Raw genomic sequence first — 19062 nt, 5'->3', positions numbered from 1 at the left:
TCTTTGAGGGTAGAATACAATCCCTAGTTATTTTGTAACCTCTAGGGAAGCTAACATGGCATCTGCTAAACTGAGATTTTAAATGGACATCAGTTGCTGATAGCCTTTTTCAGGTATATCTTCTCCTAGTTGGGGTCAGTAAGTAGTTTTCTTTTCCAGTTCCATGAAGCATCACATCTCTGGACTCTATCTAGTCTCTTTCATTTCTATTCTCAAACAAACCAAATCTTGCCTGAGCATATCTCTGTCTTGTTATACCTTGCTAAACACAATAAGTGACAACCAGCCTCTGGGGACAAAAAGCTTCTCTGGCACTTGGCCTTCCTTTTAAATTACCACCAGCAACAGATTTACCAAATGCCTTGCCATCACTTCCATGGGTTTGCATATTCCCAGCCTTCCATATCAGTGTCTGAGCCACCCACCATCCAACTGAAGTCAATACAACATTATTTAGGTTTTAGGTTTCTCTTTCATTAACGCCTCACCTCATTAGAAAGTGCCAAATTTCTAAATTCACTACAGTAATTAACCCTAGCTGATATAATAAACCAACTCTAGGGTTTTAGGGAGCTAATACAAAATAAGCTTGTTTCTTCAAACACAGGTGTCACTGGTGACAGAGATGGTGGAGAAGACATACTCTCTTCTAAAATTCTTACCCCAGGAGTGACACATGGTAGTCATGTTCCATTGTTTCCATGTCACATGTCCACATCTAGATGCAAGAACAGGCTGGTAGCTGTTATTGCGACCAGAGTCTAATAATCATCATAGCTAGAATATATTCTGCGTCTTCATTTTGCAAATTGTATACTTTAATTATCTCATATAATATAAACTACAACCCTAAAAAGTAGGAATTATCATCACCATTTTATTTTTTAAAGACTTTTAAAAAAGATTTTATTTATTTATTCGTGAGAAACACAGAGAGGCGCGCAGACATAAGCAGAGGGAGGAGCAGGCTCCATGCAGAGAGCCCGATGTGGGACTTGATCCTGAGACTCCAGGATCACACCCTGGGTGGAAGGCAGATGCTCAGCCACTGAGCCACCCAGGTGTCCCTATCATCACCATTTTAGAAATGAAAAATATATATATATATCAATCACTAAACCCTAGTTACTACACACACACACACACACACACACACACACACACACACACACGGGCTCAGAGAGGATAAATAACTTGCCCAAAGTCACACAGCAAATGGCAAGTGAAGATGTGAGCCCAGACTTGTATGGCACTCAAGCTCCTTTCCCTTCTTTTGTATCATGTAGCAAGAAATACATAGATATGCTTTAAGACTGTTCAGTGGAAAGGATTAGGGTCAATGACTCAAACTGGACTTTCAAAGGTAAGCATTTGACCACACAGAGAGGTATGAAGACTGGAGAATGACCCTCCTGGTTGAAACAATAATATGTGCAAAGGTACTGAGGGCTGAATGGACATGCATGCCTATGGAAGACTTATCTTAGAATAATTATGATGGTTATATGGCATTTACCCAAGCATCCTAGAAATAGCCAAATCATGTCTTAAATCTTAGCAACCCCTCTTCCAAGTGCCACTGAGGGAGCTATCTACCTACAGAACAATGGTAAAGGAAAGCAAAGTAGGTGTAGGAGCAAAGATTGGGCTCCTACACCATTTATCCATCCACCTATTGATGCAGAGCCTTTGTAGGCTGGGCTGGAGTACCTGAGCAAGGCTGGGAGCTCAGAGTAGGAACACTTTTTCTCCCCATAAGCCCAAACCTAACTTCAAGATTTCACCACAACTCATCTGCCATAAATGAAGATAGAAATGCTTGATTATTCAAGGTGGGAGCCAAAGGTTAGCTGGCCATGTCCCAAGTAGGAAGGCCCTGACTTTCTCCCCATTTATGCCAGATGGAAGCAGAAAGGAGAGCTGTGTCTAGTAACTGCTTCTGCAGTAAGATGAAAAAGTTACAGGAGAGCAACAGAGAGAACTATGGCTTTGTGTATGACCCTTGTGTTTAAATCAACTGTATTAAAATAAGATATACAGTCCTGATCTTTTAATGGGCCTACTGGCAAACATGGTCCAGTATCCTAGAATCTCACCAATCTATAGCAATTCTGTCCATAGGTCAGAAAGAGGGAGGAGGAATAAGGAGTGTGATGAGAGAGCATGGCTTCTCTTCTACAAACTTAAGGTACATAGCTCCATAATATCCATGGGTAATGCATATTATATCCATTTCATCTTGTGTATTTCTTTCCCATTTTCCCTCACTAGTTTTCTTCTTGTATTTTCTATTTACTTCACTCTTCCTTTAATTTTTAAAAAGAAGTATTTAGTTTTGAGCCCTGGAAAAAGTAACATTTTTTCATCACAAGACTTAATATTCTCATAAATGACTCTGATGTTTCATTTTGTTATTAAATACATATCTGCTTTAAATAATCTTCCAGTTTATTAGAGGAGTCATCACCAAAACATGGCCAATTGCATCTTTAGCTACTCCTCTCTCATCCCAATTGTGAGGCCTAAATCTGTGAGGGGAATATGTCATTTTCCATAATGGTCTGCTGTTTTAGGTCCCAGAAGAATGAAAGGTCTCAATACCTTCCATAGCTCTGTCCACCTTCCAAATATGAAATTAATCAATAAATAGCATCTGACCCATTATGGAAAGGGAATAAAAACAAACAAGCAAGCAAACAAAGAGAAACACTCCATATGAACAATGGTGGTTACAGTAGGAAACATAAGTAGAAAAATGCAAGAAAGCATAATATAATGACATAAAGCATTCAGACCAGTGTCAAAAACTGTTGGACTGTGGGCTGATTAGAGCCCACGGACATATTTTGTTTGGTTTGCAGTGTTTAAATAAAATTTATCCAATATTCAAAAGTCAGAAAACTTCACAAAATAATTTAGATGCATAAAAAATCAGACTATCTGGCCACTAGGCTCATGTTGCCACTTCACAAAAATCTAGAACTGAGGGGCAGCTGCTCCCTTTGGCCAAGCACACTGTGCACTCTCTGTATTCACTTCACTCCTATAGATGATCTGCTTGACCCCTGAGGCATTTCAGTTTGCAACCCCTGCGCCAAGGTATCATCTCTAGAAATGAAGAGGAAGTGGTTGGACATTCTTCACTCATAGGAGAGGTTCTATCAGAGGTGGAGACAACATATGAAGTAAACAACCACATTCCAGGACAGGAATTCTTAACTTCTGATGCCTTATTCAAATGCTTTCTCTTCCTTTATTCGTCCTCAATGACACAACACAATGTTCAGGCTGAGGGACTCCTGCCTTCCTCTAAGACGACCACTCAGTGTGGCTCCCATAGCGTCTCTCCTGCTCCCAAGCAACCAGGTCATTGGATTAGGAAAGCCACCTTCCCAGACTGGTGCCCACTGCTCAGAGGCCTATACCTGATGTGGTTCTGCTCCTTCCTCTTCAGCTAATTCTGCCTCCACAATGAGCAACTGAGAGGCCAGAACTCTCCAAAGTGCTTTGTAGTTTCATAGTGATGTTACCTAGAAAGAAGCTCTGTAATGATTCTGCTTGAAGCTGGTTTTTTTTTTTTTTCCTGCTAAGCTCCAGATTTACCCATCCAGTTGTCTGTGAGATATCTCTACTTATCTCCTGCACAATTATTTTAATCCAAACTTTTCCAAAAAAACCCCACAAACTTTTCCAAACCAACATATGTAATCTTCCCTTGCCATCTTCTCAGGACAAAATATGTTATGTCCTGTATTTCCTTTTTTATATCCTGTCAATCACCCAAGCTTTGGAATCATTCTAGGCTTCTCTCTCTCCTGACCACCTGCTTCCCCACATCCAAGCGATCATTGAACCAAGTACAAACCACCTCCTTGCTATCTATCTTACATCTCTTCCCCATCTTCATTGTCACTAGCCTCGTTCAAACTCTCACACAGATTAGTCCAATGGTCTCTTAGGCCAGTCATGCTTGCTCATGCCTCCAGGTCCTAAACACAAGCAGTCGGAATGATTTCTAAAATAGAAGGAATTCTGATATTACTCTTCAGCTTAAGCCCTTTTATTGGGCCCACTATTTGCATAATGGATTCTGCCCAGGGTTCTTTCTCAATGATGTGTTTCTGGCCTAGCTCTCTAGATTTATAGTCTCCAATATGGTGATCACTAGCTACAGGTTGCCACTGAGCACGTGAAACAATGTTAATCCAAACTGGGGTGCTGTAAGTATAAAATAAACAACAGATTTCAAAGGGTTCATAGAAAGAAAAAAAAACCGCAAAATATCTCACTAATAACTTTTCTATTGAGTCTATATAGAATAAGAATATTTTGCATATATTGGATTAACAACATATTATTAAAATTAATTGTCCCTGTTTCTTTTTACATCTTTCAATGCGGCTACTAGAAAACTTAAAATTACATTGTGGCTTACATTATCTTCTAGATATTTTACTCACCACATCTTTCTACCCTTCATCTTTTCCACCTTGTACTCTGCTAAACATTAGGCATGCTAGATGACTAACAAAACAGGCTACAGTATTCTATAATCTTATACATTTCACTTTAAATGAAAATTAGAATGTCCGTCAACTATCATACCCCATTCTACCTGTGGTGGTTTAAAAATATATGCACAGTCTCCATTCAAAAAAGTAGACTCTAATTTTCCTCCCCTGCAGTATGGACTATATGTAGTGACATGCTTCTACAAATGAACAGAATAAAGCTGAAGTGTATGTGTGTCATAAAAGGCATTCTCTTTCCTCCATTCTCTCTCTCCCTCTTCTTCTTCTCTCTCTCTCACTCTCTCTATCATTCATTCAGCTGCCACATCATCAAGAAAATCAAATAGGCATATAGAGAGTTCCACATGACAAGGTACTGAGGCCTCCTGCCAACCATCTTGGATGGCCTGGCCAGCCCCAGTCAAGCCTTCAGATAAATATAGTTCCAGCCAACATCTTCACAATAACTTCATGAGAGATCCTGAGCCAAAGCCATCCAGATAAGGAGGTCCCAAATTTTTAAGTCACAGAAACTGTAAGATAATAAGTGTTAGTTGTTCTAAGCATATGAGTTTTAGAATAATTTGTTACGTAGCAATAAATAAGTAATACACTACTAGTGCCCCACATCCCCTTCTCATTCCCACCTTAGAATAGGAAAATAAGAGAGAAGTTGCTAAAAGCCCAAACTTATGTTTCACTTACTTAGATACCAAGATTTGGTTCAAAATCATCCCCTCTATGACGTCTTTCCTAACAAACTCCAGCCAATTCTCGAATGTCCATACTCATTTTTTTAATTTAGAAAATGTTGTGTATATTTTTAACCCAGTCTTCACTAAAGACATATTTCCTGTTCTTAAATTAACTTTTTTAAAATTAATTTTTTTCTGAATATAGAAGTAATAAATATACACAGTAGAAATTCTGCAATAGTCTTAAAAGAAGAGAAATAAATTTAAATGTCATCTCATTGAGGAAAACATTGTTAACATTTTTTAACACTGTAACATTTTTAATATCCATCTTTGTATGTATTTTTTACATAGATAAGGTTATTTCACATATGCCATTTTTCATCCTCTTTTTCTCATGCAGTGACCTCATCTGTCAGTTCTATAACCTTCTTGCTTTAACTACTGACTCCATGGTCAAACTCTAGTTTGAATCCTTGCTGCTAAAAGCATGTTTCACGGACCAGCTACACTGGCAACATATGAGAAGTTAACAGAAATGCAAAATCTAAGATGCCACTCACCAGGCTGTCACTTCAGGACATTTGCACGTGTTGCTCCCTTTGCCTATAAGGCTAACCCTCTATTTATTTGCAGGTCTCACCCCTTCACTGCATTCTGGTCTCTCTGTCATCTGCAGAGAAAAGCCATTCCTGACCCCTACCTAGAGTTGCATTTTTGTTGCACCCTGTTCCCTTACCCTGTATTACTTTCTTCAAGTATTATCATACTTGACATTATTTTATATGTATTCATTTTTCTATTTCCTTCCACAAATATTTTTGGAACCCCCACTACATGTCAGGCATGGTTATAAGTTCTGGGAACATAGAAGAGGACAAAATAAAGCCCCTACATCCTCCCCTCTAATGTAAGCATTACAGATTCAAGTTGTTAGTTACTATTTCATGTTTCTTTACATATTCATTCCTTTAAGATGAGGCCCAATCCTCACCATCAACACAAGGCTCCATGCCACGTCCCATGACTTAAACCCACCCTAAACAGTCCAGCTTCTATTTATAGGAAACTTTTCAATGTGCTTTTGTGCTGAGTTGAGCTAAGTTTAACTTGGTTGTCTTTAATCCCCATGAATTGTCCCAGTACAGCTTCCCTGCAGTGGAAATTTCCCTTACTCCATGTATGCCTCCAACTGCATCGCTAGTCTTATTCTTGTGCAATTTATCTGAGTTCAAAGAGTTTCCCAAAATGGAACCAAAAAGTTTTATCATCATCATCCCCACCACCACCACCAGCTATGGCAGCAGCAGGGTTAGGCCTGATAACATTTTCAAAGGGCAGAGTTTATCCTTGGTGCCTACCCCGTTCATTTGGTACCTTCCTCTTCCCCTCCTGCACATCTAGGCTCCATTTGTTGGAAGCCTGGCTCTCAGCTGGTCATCATACATTCGCTCCTAAGGTGGTAGTATGCACCTCCATAGGAATTGCTTGGAGGTTGCAAAGGGGAAAGGATAGCTTATTATGAACCAGGCTCCATTTATTCCCCATAATCATTTCAGTGTGTGAGGGAAGCACAACCAGAAGGACATGTTTTGTCCATCATTTTCCAGAGGAGAAACTGAGGCTCAAGGAGATTATCTACCTCTCCCACAACACCCTGAATGGTCTTAAGTCAAAGCTCTGCCTTCCAATCCTCCTGAACCTCAAAAATTGAAAAGACCACATTTCTGATGATGGATTCTCAAAGCCTAGGATGGAAGGAGTTTTTTTAAAAACCAAATGGAAAAGAGTGACAAAGGTGCTCATGGAAAGGGAGGTCTACCAAAATTCAGAGGGACTGTATCTCAGGGAGTACCTGCAGTAACCTATCATTTTGCAGAAGTGGAATGGCAAGGGCCCACGTGGGAGAATTATACTCATTTAAATCTGAAGGATTAAGATGAGCACCTACAGTCTAGGAAAGTACACCTACAGGATTATATTTACAGGAACCACATTTTCTAATAGGGGATGAGAGAAGAGGTGACCCATTTATTTTCGCCCATTTATAAAATCACAGTACCCTCATCTGTAGTCATCAACAGAAGTATAATCACCATAATTTTATAGTTGAGTAGGAAATTACCATTTCTAAGAAGAATTTCTAAATTTAGCGGTGTTCACATGCCTTCATTCCCCTCCAAAATTGTTAGATAAATAAAAATGAACAGCTTTAGCATAGAACAGAATGTGTAATAAAATATTAAGTAAGCTTTTTAGGCAGACATACTTTTACTTAGAAATCCCCCTCTTGATTTCTCAAAACTACTAAGGCAAAGGATCAGAATATAACAGATCTCATAGCATAGCATGTTTATATGAGCATCCAGCATGGGATGAGGTCTCTGGTGACCTAAGGAGCTCAGGGCTCCTCTTTCTACATTGGGTTGACAGGGCACAGAGGCAGCCAATTTTGTCCTGTCCTGAGAAGAGCAGGAATAGGACTGGGTGAGGCATAATTTGTGTCAGATCATTTGAATGCTAGCAAATAAAGTATCTATCGAGCTCCTACTGTATGCCAAGTACCACACTACTTATAAGTAGGGTATAGTTTGATGGGTAAAATAAGATATACACTCAGAAAATTAAATAGTTCTTGTGAGTATAAATATGCATGTTAATGATAATTAGTACCTTCTGTTTGTGAATGTCGCAGGATAATATTTTGATATATTAAATGATATGTTTTCCCATCTCAGTAATTCTTGTTACCTGTGAACTGTCTCCCATATAGGATTTCTTGGCACATGGCTTCAGGGATGGGATTATACTACAGCACAAAAGAGGCAAATTCTTGTCGTTTGAGTTTCAAAACCTGAAATCTTGGCAAAAACAGTATGTTTGGAAGAAAAATAGATCTGGAAATGGTTATAGATTTTCTACCCCTAAGATAAAACTAGGGGGAAAATTGTGGGAAGAGGGGAGAGCAAAAGCAGAAGAGCTAGACACTTGAATGGGTCACTAAACAGAGACTTGTGTTTGGTTTCCTGTGCACTGTCCTGTCAGGCTGAGTTCCTGGGGCAGAGAAGACACAACAGATTCTCTAGGAAATTGGGCAAATCCCCTCATCCATGTGAGGGGAATCTGTAGCCAGCACCCAGCCTCTCACCTCTGGCTGCTGCCTCCAGGCTCAGGTAAAGCCCCTCTGACCCCCGGCCCTTAAGGTAACTTACCCGACATTTTGGGAAGACAGCAGAGAAGAAAGCCTGGCTGAGAAAGTGTGATAGATGAAGAGGACCCAAGGCGGCCTGAAAGTTACCCCACATGCCCACAGAGTTCAGAGATAGAACCAAATAATTTCCAAGTGCCCAAGCGGAATATTTGAGAAACTCAGAGCTGAAAGATCTTGTGGCCAGGGACCAGGAGGACACATGGTGACTTGTGTGGAACACAGTCACTGCAGCATGATACTCAGTTCAGCAGATGACAGCATGGGCTGATGAGAAGCCCTGAGGACTAGTATCTACTCCCCCCCAACTTTCTCTCCCCATCCTATGCTCATGTACCCTGACAGCCCCTTAGATCTACACAAATACCTCAAGTTCATGATCCCTTTAGATAATTCTCCATCCCAGAAAAGGAGCTCCCTGGGTTCTTTCTCATGAAGAACCTATCCACGCACCCATGTTTAACTAGCTTCCTTCAGAAATATTCTCACAGGGTTCAATTATACCCCCTACACTGTAGGCACAAATGCTTTTTTCCCCCCATCCTTAGGAAGGAAGTAAAGAGATGACCAGGCAACATATTCTGTTTAACAACCCACGAGGAATCGGAAGAGAAGAGCAGGTCTACAGTGATCCTAGGTTCCTGATGCATACAGTATCTCCCTTCTTGGCTCAGAGACTAAATCCAGAACCTGAGCAGAAAAGTAGGGGAAAGTTTGTCTTCCAAGCTCTCCCTTCCTCACCAGCCTCCTAAGTTGGCCCTTTCCCTGCTTGGGTTGTGCCTAGTGCCCTGTCCTTCTTGCAATGTCCTCTGTCTTCCACTGTAACCTGAAATTCATTCACATTAAGGTCAAGGGACTCAGAACAGCTTGAGGTTTAACTCCCTCACTGCTGCCCCACTGCTTCCAGAGCTCACTAGTTGTTAACCCTCCCTCCATCCTCTCTCTCCTTTCCTTTCCATAAGGCTGTTCTCTATTTCTTCTCCTCGGTCCAGGAACATGGCACAACTGTGGTTCCTTTGTCAAGTGGATCATGGCCAGCCATATGACTTGCTTTGGCCAAGAAAAGGTGGGCAGGGGTGACATAAGTTGCTTTTGGTGGAAGTATTTGGTTAAAATATGTGAGACTGCAACCCTCTTTTCTTCCTGCCACTGGAACAGACAAAATTCCAGATGGCAGAGGCTCAGTCCCAGAGTAAGGACTCCAAGTCTATGTACAATGCGTTTATAATGTGAGCAAGAAATGGACATTTGTCGAACTAATTCATTGGTTATTACTGTGTGTCATCAAGAGGACATGACCGCAGGTTGATTCAAGAGCTGCACCAGGTAATTGGAGACTCCTCACCCTTCCCCCTATCCCTGGCATGTACACTCTGCCCACCATCCCCACAGTGGGACCATTTTCAAGGATACAACCTGAGAGAACAATGTGTTGTTGAAACCGTCTGAACGGTATATGTGACTTAACCCAGTTAAGGCCTCAATACAAACTTCTAAGATTCTGGCAGGGTGGGTGGGAAAATCTACTCCTCTTGCAGCCACTCAAGATAAGCCTTATATTTAAGTTCCCTTCTCTATTAAAACTGCCATCCAGCAATCTAGAATAGTCTGCCTCTCTTTGTTTTCTCCTTGCCCTCTGTGCATGGAGCCAGTTTCAGATTCCACCCATCTTGGGTTGTGTGAAACAACAGCATCATAATCTAAGGCATCCTAATATACCTGGGCTACTGTTGGCATTCAGGCTCTCATCACTTCTTACCCAAGCTCTAACACATGCTACTCAAAGTGTGGTATGTGTATAGTATCAATCCAAAAAATATTGCTCGTCTGCAATGAGTTAAGTACAGAAATCAAGAATAAACATTTAGAAATTCTCATAACAATTTAACAGATTAATTTTATCTGTTGAGTCCAATGATAAAATATTTGATCTTATAATCTCTTCAAGTCTTAGCATTGTGCCTTACTGATGGGGTGCTACAACACTGTCAAACTAAATTTGATCAGAGCCTCATGATGAGGTAGGATTATGGTAGGATTTCAAGCAATAGCAAGCATACTTAGGGGATATTTAGGGTGCAAGACTCTTTCTCATCAAGTGTAAAACCATCATTTAAAAGTTCCTAGAGTCTGAGATGCTTGGGTGGCTCAGCAGTTGGGCATCTGCTTTGGCTTAGGGTGTGATCCCAGGATCTAGGATCGAATCCTGCATCAGACTCCCTGTGAGGAGCCTACTTCTCCCTCTGCCTATGTCTCTCTGCCTCTCTCTCTGTGCATCTCATGAATAAGTGGATAAATCTTAAAAAAAAAAAAAAAAAAAGTACCTAGAGTCTGTCTACTCTTGGTGCCAGCACAAAATATAGTTCCAACAAGCAGAGAACCTTCCTGAGCTCTTGCTCTCACTTAACTTTGCCAACATAAAAGTATGGACATGAATGTATTTATTCTTTGGAGTAAAACTTTGTAAATATATTGCTCATGAATATGGCTTTCCAAATTATCCACAAACAGCTTGACATTTTGACACATTTGTTCAAGAGTACAAGAAGTTAATGTAACTGATCCCTAAATCATTTCCCAACTTCCTCCAGGAGGAATAACTAGAGCTATTTTTTCTTCCCAAAGGCTCTTTGGGATTAATATATTTCTCTATCTAGTAATGGTATCCTGAAAAGAACAGTGAGCTAAGTATTGGGAGACCTGGTTCTAGCCCTCATTAGCCACACACCTGCTACCTCACAAAGCCATTGCTTAACTACTTGGTGAGCTAACTTCCCCACCTATTAAATGAGGATAAGTTGATAATAACAAGTACATGATATCAGCTCTATTGTGAGAATCAAAATAAAGAGTACTGAATGAAGCATTTGGTCAAAAATAGAGGGGTACCCCATTGTAATTCAGCATTCATTTATAACACTGCCTTGAAATCCTCTCAAATTATCTCATACACATAGATTTTTTCCTGTATAGTCAGATAATAAGTCCTTAGAGGTACATTGTGTAGTACCTCTTTGTATGCTATCCAAATTTCAGTCCTTTGGGACAAATAATATACATACTATAATTGTACGAAAACACTTTAATTTATCGAAAGTTGTTGAACTCCTTCACCATTAAGTAAAATGCATGACTTCATAAACTTCATACACTGCATGACAGGTATTCCTCACCCACATTGATATCCTTTTAGAGTGTTGGTTAAGGAGAATTGTAATTGCTTATCTGAGTCCCTTGAGGGTACAGGTCATATTTCATTAATCTTTGCATCCCACATTTACCTTGGTCATGCCAGCACACAGAAAGAGCCCAGCAATGTCTGCAGATAATTAATAAACGCATAAAGTGAACTTTACTTAAATACTTCCTAATATTACCTCCATCCTGGTTACCCTGAAACCTAAAAAGCCAATCTTTGTTTGATTTTGGTTCAATTGGTTTTTAATTTTGCAGAATCATCTAAGCATTTTAAGAGTACACCTCCCCAGTAAGTCACATGATTTTTCTATCCTCTTTCCTTCCTGAGCACAAGCAGTTCTTATTCAAAGATCATTAAAAGGATTAGGCTGCGGGAGTGCGAGTGGTAAGGACCAGAACAGTTACTGGTCTGAAAGAAAGGAAAATTGTACTAATTGTTCAGATACAACACCCTTCTGCACATTAAATATAAATACAGCGGCTGAATAAAGAGCTTCTATACAGAAGAACTCTAGGCTCTGGCAGGAACCACAGAGCCGCACCAGTAAAAGGCCTCCTGCTGGGGCTGCAGTGGAAAATGTGACCTCAGAAAGGAATTCAGAACAGGAAGGCTCAGAAAAAGATGACACACCATGAAGCTTTGGTTAAGTCATTTGGTTCCAGGCATATAAAAGTTTCATTTAAAAAATAATGCAGATTACATGAATTTTGTCAGATTGCTATTCTCAGTAGAGTTTAGAATTCCAAAGTGACTCTGTCCTCATGTTCTTCATAAGAGAGGTATACTGTTTAGGAACACATTCATCTAGAGAGGCCCAGGGGCCTAGGCAGCCAAATAGGTTAGTCTGGAGTCATAGGACCTGGTTTATCAAATGTTCCACTGAGCCTTCCCAGTGCAGAGTAGACACTGACTAGGGACTCCAAAAAGCAAAGGCAAAGATGGCACTAGAGAGAAGTCAGCAATGCCCTTTCCCCCTTCCTGCTCCCACCCAGAGAGGACTCCTCTTATGGGAAAAGTCAATTCACTACAGCAGCGATTCACATCTTTCACAACCTGCATGTAGTCAGTTCAGCGAGCACTTCAGAACTGGGGTCTCTTGCTATGTGATAGGATCCTGAAGTTTATTTAACAAATTAGGCTTTTGCAGGGAAAAAATGAGATGCAGCATTTCATAAGGTTATGAACAAAACCACAGTCTAGAAAAAAAAAACCCATCCCACTGACCCTTGCCCCAAACAAGCTTTTATTTTTATATATAGATCTACATTTTGAGCAAAGCATATTTCATGTCATTAGAGTATAATTTTAGAGGCATACCAGAAAGGAAAAGGAGGGGGTGTGTGAGCACATAAAACTTGTTTATGTTTTTATTTATGCCTATTTCCCACAGACTGAAAATAAATTTTCAAGAGCACTTCTCAAGCTAACCTAGTCCTAGAGTCTGAAAATTTGGTGTTTAGCACTGCCCTCTAGTGTCCAAATGGATCGCTTTGGTTTGCCTTCAGGCAGAGTAAGACACTAATTCAACAAGTCTGCTATCTGCATTCATTCATTCACTAAATATTTATTGAGAGCCTAGTGTGTGAGTTTGTGGAAGGTGCTGGGATGCACAGATGTAAAAAAAGACATGGCTCTTTGCCGTGTTCTTAAGGGGTCCATAGTTTAACAAGAGAGACAAAATTAAGTGCCATTACACAGTCATTTGATTATACAAGAGAAATCACTCTACCTAGTTTTTCAGTAGCATGAGGCAGACACAGCTGGGTTGTCTCCCTTTCCAAATTGTTCTGGACCATTATTCATATTAGCAGGTATCTGCTGGCTTTGAGCAGAACAACTTTGGTGAAGAACACAGGGGACATTCTGAAATAGAGGAATAGAGGAGATATCCCAGGACATACAATGAGATTGAGGCTTAAAGATTTCTATGGGAACACTCCTTTTGAGTAACCCCAAAGATACTTCTGGTCTTGTAGAACGTAGGGGCTCACTGATCACCAGATCTGACAAACAAATCTAATGGTCATTAAGTCTTACATTTCTTTCTGAAAATGCATACTGTTATTCTAACACTGTGATGAAAAGTCTCAAAGGAATAAAATGGTAGAGACCCTAAGAATTTATTATAAACTGTTTTAGGGTCCTTAGATCCACAAAGCGCCGACCAGAGTCACAGAAACACACCTTGTTCTGAATGAGTGCAACTTCAGACCTATTGGGAAAGCAGAGGGCATCTTGAAGGAATTGCCAAGACTTTCCATCAACAATAAAAGTGAAATTCAGATATCATCAAAGGAAAGAAGTCAGGAACTATTACAGACCAAGAATGATGCTTTACACCATTTCCTAATGTTCCTACTTTGCCACTTTTTTCATTCTTGCTCCTGTTGTCTTCTAGTTAGCCATGATGTGCTTCTAACCAATAGAACATGGCCAAAGTGACAGAATGTACATGATTACATTGCATAAGATTATAAGATCCAGGGGCACCTGGGTGGCTCAGTGGTTGAGCATCTGCCTTTGGCTCAGGTTGTGATACTGGGGTCCTGGGATTGAGTCCCACATCAGGCTCCTTGCAGGGGGCCTGCTTCTCCCCCTGCCTATGTCTCTACCTTTCTCTATGGGTCTCTCATGAATAAATAAATAAAATCTTAAAAAAAAAACACAATAAAAAAACTTATTTAAGAAAAGATTATAAGATCCACATTGCTGAAACTGTCTCCTGGCTGGCTTTGAGGAATCAACCAGTCGTGCTGGCAGGGTCCATGTGGCAAAGAGCTGAGGATGGCCTCTTGCCAATTGCCCACTAGACATTGAGACCATCAGCCCAACAGACCACAGGGAGCTGAAAGCTGCTAACAATCACATCATGGAGGAAGCTGACCTTGCCGAGGCCAGCCTCAGCGGAGACTGGCTTGACTGCAGCCCACCCCCCAAGAATCCAACTTTGTGAAAGTAAATATGTGTTGCTGTGTTGCTAAGTTTCTGGTAATATTAGGCAATGACAGATGACTAATACAGATGTTGAGATACTTTTTTATTTTAAAACATTATAAAAGAAATACAAATAAGGAAAAAGTTTAATACTGAAGACAAAGTCATCAATTTATTGCTCTGTCACCCTATTATAAGAACAGTAATTTATTTTGTCAGCATTTTATTATATGCTTGGTATGTTATTTGTAGCCATGATCTTCCCATTCATACATTTTCATATTTTGCTTTTTTAATTAAATGTTTTCTCATGTTTTTCATTTATTCATTACTAATTTTTAATGAGTACATTATGTATCATTCCTTGGCTATCTGTATCTGTTTATTAATTACTTCCTTATGCCAGGGGTTGGCAAACTATGGCCCTGGATTTGTAAATAAAGTTTTATTAGAACACAGTCATGCCCAGTTATTTACATATTATCTCTGGTTATTTTTGTACTATAAACAGCACATTTGAGAAGTTTTAAGAGAGACTATATAGTTTGCAAAGGCTAAAATATTTCCTTTCTGCCCTACAGAAAAAGTTTGCTGACCCCTACCTAATTAGGTGGCATTACAACTAATGCCACTTGGAATATCTTTGTGCATATAATTTTTTATACTTTAGGCAACATAATTGAGAGGCATTAACAAAAGTGGGCTAACTAACTAGGTCTACTTAATAAAGACTTTTTAAGCCTGACACCATCCTCACTATCTCTCTGGCAATATTCTAACTTGAAAAAATAAGGGTGGTGGTAATAAGAATGGAAAGGAATGTCAAGTATCTCCTTTACTTAGGTAGGAAGTAACTAATAGGTAGCACTTCTCTGGTCCCTGTATAGACATGTATGTAATTTTACACTCTGGATGAGCATATTTTTACTTTTGATTTAAAATCAACAGTAAATCCCACATAAAAACCAATGGAAAGAAAACTTACTTTCTATTGGGGATTTAAAAGCAGACTGAGCAAACTCTCCAGGTGTCCAGGTGTCCATGAAATGCCACTGCAGACTAGCTGTAGTGGCCAAAAGGCACTGAGAGGGTTGAATTAGAGAAAGGTGACAGTCTCAACAATGTGTTAGCAGTGGCAGCAATGAACAATGAGGCAGCTATGAGTGGGGGAATGACAGAAGAAACACATATGTTCCACCCCTCTGAACATATCCTAAGCATCAATTTATATAGAACTATAATTAAACTGTCTCCAGATAAGAAAGTTCTAGAGCAACTACCCTATACTTATGAATAAAAAAATTCTTCTATCTGCGAAAGTTTCATTTTTCAAGAAGAAAAACTTATGGAATGGGACCTGCTAAGTCAACCCTAACTATCTCTGAGATAAAAGATGAACCAGGCTGATGGATCTCAAATCCAATCCCAAAGTAAGCATCAGGAAGCACAGGTGTCATCTTCTAAGGGAAATATTCTGCAACATAAAAAAAAAAAAAAATCAGGATGGACTTTTTCCTCAATAATTAAGGGAATTTAAGAGCAAAATCAGAAAGATATTTAAGTGTAATCATCCCAAATACACCAACAAAGTATATAAGTAAATTATACACAACACATTTATTTTATTTAAAGGTTCCTGTCAAAATGTCAACTAATTTAACATTTTCTAAAGAAGTGTTCTTTTGGCTAAAATTGTTAAAGCCTTTACATTTCACCTCAGTTAATTATCAAATAATATCAGGTCTTTAGGAGGCACCCTGAGAAACTATGAAATTCTCCAAAGAGTAAAAAAAAAAAAGTCTAATTATCTTTGTGGAAACCAGGAACATATTACTTTAAACAAAACAGCCAGGTTTCTGAGGTGTGAAAATCAGGTCATTATTTTCTTGAATTTTCATGTTGCAAAGGAAGCTGAATGACTTGATTCACGCTTAAAATCATGTCATAATTTTCCCATTTTTTCACTGTTTACTGGTAGTTGCCTCAAAACTGACCTGAGGGTCTGGCAGCATAAATCCGTCAGTAAGTTTGTAATAGACTATTGTGGAATCGGACTCCACTATGGCCAGGGTAAAAGACACTGGCAAATCTGGGTCACCTTGCAATTTTCGAGATGCCTTCAAGATCTCCCTTATCCTGAAAATAAACCACAGTACATTTAGGATTCATAGTCATTCAGTTAATAATAAGATCAAACACTGTAAAATCTTGGAGAAGGAATAGGCAATAACATTCTATCCATAATGCTAAGGAAATGTCTGAAGGCTCAAATGTAAACAACTGAAGTTGTTGTCTCATATAGAAAATCCTACAAATAAGAGCCATCTACTGACTCTCAGTCCTCTTTCGTATTTACCCATCTCTCCTGATCATCACACATGAAACAATTTTCAGGAACCTACAGAATGGGGCACTAACAGTGTCCAATGCACCTATGGCCTGTGGCTCCTGAGCATTCATTTTCCAATTTTCTAACTTAGTATCATAGAGTAGAACAATGTGGTGTTCATGTTTGCTTTCTTAAAAAATAGATAATAAACATTTCCATGTTTCTACATGGTGTTCATAATTACTACTTTTTCAATGGCTACACATATCTATTGACTCAAAATTTACCCAATCATATCCCTATTTCTAGAAAATAGTTCTTTCAGGACCTTGTGGGGGGCTGGGTACTAATAAAGATGTGATGGTGATCCTTCTGTAGGTAGTTGTTTCTGTTTGGTCTTTCCAAAGTTGGAATTATTAGATATGAATACACATATTTTTATGGTTCTCACTACTTATTCTGATACTTAATAGATGCTAAGAGAAAAATGTAGAGAGAAAACTTTTTTCTTGTAAAGTTATATATCAGGCATCGACGTTATAAAGGATTTCAGTTTGCTTGCTATGGAAAATAATCTACCAAATCTAGTTTCTAGGTCTTCAAAGTGCTGTTTGCTTTTGTTTACCACAAACTAAAAATCCTTATTACCTACTCAATAAAGCCTGTGTTCAATAATTCAGTAAAATGTAACCTCCAGAGGCGCTTTCTTTAAAAGGCAAATAAAAAATGATCAGTTGTTTTTATCATTAAACTAAACAATTCTCCAGAAATTGGAAAAAGATTAACTGGCATATTAACATGCTACAGCTGAATACATAAATAGCTCAATACTCTTCTTTAGCAAAAGTGTATTTTATCCCCTTGAGTTCTACTTCTCATCTCTAAGTAAAAATTCTTATGGTCACTCTTCACCCATCCGATTAGCTATTAAATCTATATAGAATCTAAAAAGAAAAGTTTCGGGGATCCCTGGGTGGCTCAGCGGTTTGGCGCTTGCCTTCAGCCCAGGGCGCGATCCTGGAGTCGCGGGATCGAGTCCCACGTCGGGCTCCCTGCATGGAGCCTGCTTCTCCCTCTGCCTGTGTCTCCACCTCTCTCTCTATGTGTCTATCATGAAAAAATAAATAAATCTTTAAAAAAAATAAAATAAATAAAATAAATAAAAAGAAAAGTCTCTGTTTTCAAGTATTCTTACCACAATAATCATAATGCTTTTTTAAAAATCTGTAGCAGAGACTGGAGAGATTCCAGGGATTTAAAAGCAGCAGTAAACTTCTGGATAACTTCTTAAACTAAACTATTCTTGCTAAAGTATCACTTAATCACTTTATAGTATGTCTCTCTCACATACACACACACACTTTATAATTTGTCACTTTATAATGTGGTCTGTTAAAACAGTTGCAAAAGGCTGCTTACCTACTACCTCTCATTTAGGTTTACATAGGCACGTAATGGTATAAGGAGAGAATATGTTTTTTTTCCCCTCACAGTCCAACCATTTCTAAAATGACCTTGAGTGAGTCAAGTCAACAATATGGTAATACTTTAGTTGTTAAACATAACTGTCAGGCAACACTTACTGGATGTACAAATCTGTCCACCTGGCGAAGTCTTAATTCCTTTTCAAGTTAGGAAAGCACCATCATCTCTCCTAATTCTTCCCTTCACCTTTCCCAATCTCTAGGCAAAGTTATGTACCTTACCCTACAGAGAAACATTTTGCAAACCTAGATTATGGTATGAACTACCTTGCATTTATACTTTTAAGTGTCTGTTTTCCACTGGATTACATCCATTTGAATGTCAAAGTTTAAAAAAAAATTCCCCAATATGCCCAGTATTCTAGTAGAATACCTGGGCAGAATGAATGAGTGAGGCTTTTTGACTAAAGATTTTATATGGCTAAATATCACCGTTGACAAATAAAGTTTATTATGCAATTCTATTACACCAAATAAAAGTTCAACTTGTCTTGACAGATCAGGATTATCACTTGTGGTACTTACTACTACAGATATCATGGTAGATGGTATACCAAAGAACTTCCTAGAATTTAATTTCTTAAAAGTATCTGATATTTGCTTGCTTTTTGTTCATTAAACCTTTTAATTATTTTATCACTTGTCTCTATGCCAGAACTTGGCAACTACAGTCATCTGCTTTTTAATGGCCCTTGAGCTAAG

The 19062-nt window shown here is 39.0% G+C and overlaps 1 protein-coding gene across 3 annotated transcripts in view; it reads right to left on the bottom strand.

The window, feature by feature from the left end:
- The window catches only part of TSEN15 (tRNA splicing endonuclease subunit 15), an 87841-nt gene that overhangs the window by 41988 nt on the left and 26791 nt on the right, over window positions 1-19062 (bottom strand). Inside the window, exons 4-5 of one of the 3 annotated variants that reach the window (XM_025430072.3) lie at window positions 16542-16683; window positions 14634-16021 (exon numbers count right to left, since the gene is read on the bottom strand). The exons of 1 other annotated variant lie outside the window; for it this stretch is intronic. In XM_025430072.3, the coding sequence (XP_025285857.1) occupies window positions 16001-16021; window positions 16542-16683 (163 nt within the window). In that variant the 3' untranslated portion in view covers window positions 14634-16000. One more of the 3 variants, XM_049112149.1, reaches the window with a different exon arrangement.

This window comes from Canis lupus, chromosome 7 (assembly GCF_003254725.2).
Source record: "Canis lupus dingo isolate Sandy chromosome 7, ASM325472v2, whole genome shotgun sequence".
In the NCBI taxonomy this organism is placed as follows: domain Eukaryota; kingdom Metazoa; phylum Chordata; class Mammalia; order Carnivora; family Canidae; genus Canis; species Canis lupus.
This window is presented reverse-complemented; position numbering and strand designations above follow the sequence as displayed.